The sequence below is a fragment of the Gossypium arboreum genome, chromosome 9 (genome assembly GCF_025698485.1).
Source record: "Gossypium arboreum isolate Shixiya-1 chromosome 9, ASM2569848v2, whole genome shotgun sequence".
Lineage (NCBI taxonomy): Eukaryota > Viridiplantae > Streptophyta > Magnoliopsida > Malvales > Malvaceae > Gossypium > Gossypium arboreum.
In genome coordinates this window covers 77,646,422-77,652,646 of record NC_069078.1, presented here as the reverse complement: position 1 = coordinate 77,652,646, position 6,225 = coordinate 77,646,422, and the positions used below count along the sequence as shown (strand labels likewise).

The window sequence follows — 6,225 nt, the reverse complement described above, 5'->3', positions numbered from 1 at the left end:
CACTAGAGCATTCAACAAATACTGCTTGACTTTCTCAAAAGCACTCTGCATTTTTCATCCCAAGTACCTTGATTGTGCTTTCTGAGGAGGGGAAAAATAGGATCACATTTCTCAGTCAATTGTAAAATGAACCGAGCGATGTAATTCAACCTTCCTAAGAATTCTCGAACTTCCTTCTGAGTACGTGGCGGAGGCAACTCTCGTATGGCTCTGACCTTGTCTGAGTCAACTTCAATTCCCTTTTTACTTACTACGAAGCCTAATAACTTTCCCGATCTGGCCCCAAAGGTGAATTTTGCTGGATTAAGCTTCAACTGAAATTTTCTCAATCTTAAGAACAATATTCTTAAGACCTCAATGTGTTATTTTTCTGTTCGCGACTTGGCGATCATATCATCAACGTTTACCTCGATATCCTTATGCATCATGTCATGAAATAAGTTTACGTTAGCTCGTTGGTATGTTGCCCCTGTATTCTTCAATCCAAATGGCATTACTTTGTAGCAAAATGTGCCCCATAAGGTTATGAATGTAGTCTTATCCATGTCTTCTGGATGCATTTTTATCTGATTGTATCCTGAGAAACCATCCATGAAAGAGAACAACGAATATCCTGCTGTGTTGTCTACTAAAGTGTCAATGTGTGGCAAAGGAAAATTATCTTTTGGGCTTGCTTTGTTCAAATCTCTGTAATCAACACACATTCGTACCTTCCCATCCTTCTTAGGAACAGGCATAATATTAGCTACCCAATCGGAGTACTTCACTTCTTGCAAGAATCCTGCGTCAAACTGCTTCTTGACTTCATCATTTATTTTCAGAACAATATCTGGACGCATTCTCCGCAACTTCTGTTGGACTGGCTTGCAATATTGTCTTATCGGAAGATGATGTATTACAATGTCAGTACTCAATCCAGGCATATCCTGATATGACCAGGCGAAGATATCCTTGAACTCTCTAAGCAACTCAACCAGACCATGCCTTGTGTCCTGGCCAATTAGGGTTCCGATTTTCAACTCCTTCCCTTTCTCTAGGGCTATATTCTCTATTGCCTCTTTCTCATGTGGCATAATTTGTTTCTCCTCCTGCTTAACCATTCTTAACAGATCGAGAAATACATCAAAATCTTGAGCATCTTCAAAATCCTAAGGTTCCTCTAAACACATGTCTTGCTCGCCAGAAAAATTAGGAGCTGTAGTATCAGCACTCATATCATTGATATCTAGGGACCTGTGGGGGTATGAAAGAATATAAAAAGAATGAATGAATTGAAGAATGATTGTTTATGTGCTATGAATAAAAGAATAAGAATTCCTAGAATTTGAAGGAATATTGGTTGATAAAAATGAAACCATACTCATTTAAATTGATAAAAGTTATGTTTTATTTAAATAATTATAGATGAACATAAGCCTATTTCACAAATATAATCTTACTACTCCTAGGCCCTAGAGTAACAGACATGTTTTGAGAATTACTCTGAAAAATTTCTAAAGACTACAGGAAGGTCTTCCACAGTCCAATTATTCAGAGAGCTCTCTGGTTCGTAAGGGCGAATGCCCTCGAGACTTCCTTGCTCCAATCCCTCATTGTGTACAGCATTGACCTGACGACTTTCTTCTATCAGCAATCCTTCTGGCTTAAAAGATTTGGATATAAGTGGGAATGTCATCGGTTCCCACTCCATTTCTCTTCCATCCAAACGTGCCTTTCTTCTCGATTGGTGCTTCTCAATTTCTTGCCTCTTGTGCTTGTGGTCTGGCTTGAAGCCTAAGCCAAAGCGGTCCTTCCTTTCAATCAGATTTGGAATCTAAATCCCTCCTTGCAACTGTCTTCCTAATCCATTTCCTGGCAATACTCATTTCCCCATCATCATTTGCAAGGCCATCCTTGTTGCTCTAGACATTCTGGGTACCAACACCTTATTTCCCTCTGAAATGAAGGTAGCATTGACAATTTCCAAGGAGCGAAAAGAACATTCGATAGCCTCCTCATTTGCCTCCACATAAGGAGCTTTATTGGTGACTGCTGCTATGATGTCCTCCTCTGCATTGATGGTTATCAAGTGTCCATCTGTCACTAACTTTAATTTTTGGTGTAATGAAGAAGGCACCGCTCCTGCCGAGTGTATCCATAGTCTCCCCAACAAACAATTATAGGAGGGGTTGATATCCATTACCAGGAAGTCGACTTCATACGTATTTGGTCCAATCTTCAGAGGGATGTCAATTCGTCCTATTACTTTCCTTTTAGTTCCATCGAAGGCTTTTACCACATTATGACATGCCTTCACATGCGAACTGTCAATAGGTAATCGATTCAAGGTAGATAAGGGAAGGACATTCAAAGCAGACCTATTATCGACAAGTATGCTGGGTAATGTGTATCCTTTACACTGAGTTGTAATATGCAGGGCTTTTGTTGACCCTATGCCCCCAGGTGGAATTTCATCATCATTGAAGTAGATGAAATTATCAGCACTGATGTTGTTTACCAATCGGTCTAGCTTGTTAACTGATATGTCATGGGTGACATATGTTTCATTAAGCACCTTTAGCAATGCATCCCTATGCACTTCAGAACTCAAGAGTAGGGCTAACACTGATATACGTGCTAGTTTCTTACGCAGCTGCTCGACCACGCTATATTCGCTATGTTTCAAAAACTTTAGAAACTCCTTAGCCTCTTCCTCCATAACTGACTCATTAATGGGTATTTTGGTTGCTTTTCTCTTCTCAATCTCAATATCTTTTGTTTTTGTGGGCTCCATTCTGATACCCCCCTCATCATAACGTTTCCCACTTCTTGTATAGGAACCTTCATTTTGCGTGCCCCTGGACGCGCTGGCTATACTCTCTCCCTTTGGTACCGTTATACTGCAGTCATAGTTCCAAGGTACCCTATTGTCATCCTTGTAAGGAAAAGGATTGGGCTTATGGATGATGACCTTGGGCACTGTTGGTGCCTCTACTTCCTTATTTCCTGGCAGGGAGATAATGATCCTTGGCCGACTGATTCCTTATTGTTCTCCTTCTAACGCATTTATTTCTCGTTTATAAGAGCTATCTTCAAAAATCTGTAGGCCTTTATTGTCAATGAAACCTTGCACCAAGGCTTTAAATTCTTCACAATTTTGGGTCTCATGACCCTCCTTCCCATGGAACTCGCATAGTTTCTCGTTTCGTTTCCCTCTTTCTCAGAGGTTATTATCCCTCTCTTTACCATCTCTTTCCAGATTACTTTTAAAGGTATCCTTACTTCAGCAACATTTTCCTTCCCCCTTTTTCCACCAGCTTCAACAATGGCATTTACTCCTTGATTGTCATGATTCGACAAAGGGTTCTCAGTATTTGAAGTACTCTCAAATTTCGAATCCCCATTCTTGATCAACCTCTCTACGGCTTTCTTGAATCCAGTACAATTCTCAATTAAATGCTCCGATATTCTAGCATGATACTCACACCTGGCATTTGCATCATACCACTTAGGATATGGAGGCTGTAATGGTTTCAAGTGGAAGGGGGCTATAGCTTCACATCATATAAGTTTTGATAAAGCTCCCGATACGTCACAGGTATAGGTATAAATTGCATCCTCTCATGCCTGGTGTTAGATTTCTGCTTTTGAGAGCTCTGCTGCCCAACTGTGGCTACTTTGGGCTGACTAACCGTGACTGTTTTCGAATTGAAGCTGCTCGTGTTGTTTACCTTATTGTCTTTTCTTCTTGGGGCCGATCTTTTGGCCATTTCCCCCTCAATTTTACGCCCCTTATGGCATTCTCAATCATCTCCCCTGCCATAACTATATCTGCAAAACTTTTCATGGTGCTTCTAATTATGTGAGTGATGAACGGCGCTTTTAAAGTATTGATAAACAACATGGTGGTTTCCTTTTCTAACAATGGTGGTTGTACTTGCATTGCCACTTCCCTCCATCGTTGTGCATATTGTCTAAAACTTTCATTAGGCTTTTTCTCCATATTCTGAAGTGTGATCCTATCCGGCGTCATATCAGTCACATGGTTGTACTGTTGCATGAAGGCTTGTGCAAGATCCCTCCACGAATTTATTCTGGCCCGGCTCAACTGATTGTACCATTTGGCTGCTGCTCCCACTAAACTCTCTTAAAACAATGGATCAACAACTGATCATTGTTTACATACCCTGTCATCCTTCTGCAGAACATTGTGACGTGAGCCTCCGGGCAGGGTAGTACCATTGTACTTCTCGAACGCCGGCATTTTTGAATTTGTGAGGCAGCACTAGGTTTGGGACTAGACTTAAATCTTTGGCATCAATCCTATGATGATTGCCAGTGCCTTCTAAAATCTTGAATTTTTCTTCTAGCCATCTGCAGTGATCTTCCAATTGTTTTGCGGATTTAGTGGCCATTCTTTCCTTCTCCATCAAATCCAAATCAGGAGTGATAGGGTTGATCGAGCTATCACCCAAATTATTTTCCAACCCAGATGGGAAATTTACAGGGATTCCAGCATCCACTGGCCCATGTTGAGGCTTCACGGTGACAGATGGCCTTCTAGGAGGTGTCTCGGTTTGCAGAGGTACATGAGGTGGAGTAAAACCTGGAGGAGGACCTTCATTTTCCTCTTCAGTGATCGCCATGGGAGCTTTTCCTTTATCAGTAGCTCTTAGTAGCTGAGCCATTTCAGCTATCGTGTTTCTCTGAGCCTCTAGCATCTGCTCCCTCATTTCATTCTGCATTTTCATCAACTGCTCTTGCATTTGCTCTTGCATATCTTTTTGTAATTGCTCGAACCTTTAATCCATGCTCTTAGTTTTAGTACGAGTACCGTAAGGATGTGTTATTTCCCGATTTTCTTTTCTACCTTTAAAAGTAAACTTTAACTAATCAGGGTCTTTCTATAACTTTGAATACAAATGATGTGATGAAATGGCATGAGATGCAAATGCATAAATGCATAAAGAATATCAATTCTGGTTCAACTTCATTTAGAAAATTTTATTTAGAAAAAGAATATCTTCATATATAAGAGGATCACAAATACGCTTTCGCCCTAAAGCCCAAAGCTTTAACTCTATCTAATAAAAGAGCTAACTCTCGTCCTATATCCGACGATGATGAATAGATCAGACTCAATACATCAGCTCAAATTGTCAAGTCTTGCATATACTCAGCAACCTCTCGAATCTGGGCTATGGCCTCTCCAATGACATGATCCCTTTCTCTGACCCGTTCTCTAGCCTGATGTAGTTCTCCCTTTAGATAATCTTCTTGCGCCTTGAGCTGCTCAACCCGGAGTTCACCGTCATGTAATGCGACCTCCAAATCCTCAACCTTGCTCTTTAGCTCCTTTAACTCGACCGTAGAATTATGGCTTTGGTGCCGACGCAGGGATCTTCCAAGCTCAATCACCTTAGTCTTTAATCCTTTATTCTCTTCCCCTAATACCAAATTCTGCACTTGTATCTCTTGGAACTTCCTCTTACAACACTCGGCTCTAGCCTTTTCCTCTTGGACTTCTTTCTGCAACTGCTTCGAAGATCCTCCTATTCTCGTCCTTCTCAAGGATACTTGTGCCTTTTTGTAATGCTCTTTTAGATCATCTCGATCTTCTTCTTTTCTTTCTTCTCTTTCTCGGCCTCCATCTTTTGAACCTCAACCTCCAAACTCAAGTACGTCTTCTCTTCTTTGAGTTTTGCTATCCTTTTCTCAAACTCTAAGCTTTTTTCTCTCGAACTCCTGCTTCATAATTTCTAACTCTGAGGGTCTTGCTCACAAATATTCCTCCATTGGTCGAGCTCCTTCCACATTTGGCTTGGGGATGCTATCGTTAACCCTTCTGCTTCTCCATTCAACGTATTTCGGTGTGGTTGCCAGGCTAATAGCTACTCCTTTCAACCGACAAGTCTTTTTCCAAGCACTAGAAACTTCACTAACATTCTTCTTGTAATCGGTTTCTCTGTATACAAACTCACTTTGAGCCAACCCCTGAGTTGCTGGTACGAACTGCCTCAATCCATGCTGCCTCAGCACGAGCAAATGGGCATAACTAATGGCACCCTAAATTCCCAATAGGGGTACCCAACCAAAACTGCCGCATCGGTAAAGAACCTCACCAGGCATCATCCACGGAGCCCTCCACTCAACATCTTTTGACTAAAGGTTCTGAAGTAGCGCTATCTAATTTTCTTCTGGAACATCAACTCTCCTAGTTGAAGCTACTATATCTTTCAACGGTGA

General features: G+C 41.2%; 1 protein-coding gene across 1 annotated transcript; it reads right to left on the bottom strand.

The window, feature by feature from the left end:
- Positions 1–1,861: 1,861 nt before the first annotated feature.
- On the bottom strand, positions 1,862–3,749 carry LOC128280479 (uncharacterized). Its single transcript, XM_053018632.1, has 4 exons — positions 3,571–3,749; positions 3,168–3,466; positions 2,498–2,985; positions 1,862–2,398 (listed from the first exon to the last, which is right to left on the bottom strand). The coding sequence occupies exons 1-4, from the start codon at positions 3,747–3,749 to the stop codon at positions 1,862–1,864; spliced, it is 1,503 nt and encodes a 500-aa protein (XP_052874592.1).
- Between the last annotated feature and the right edge of the window lie 2,476 nt (positions 3,750–6,225).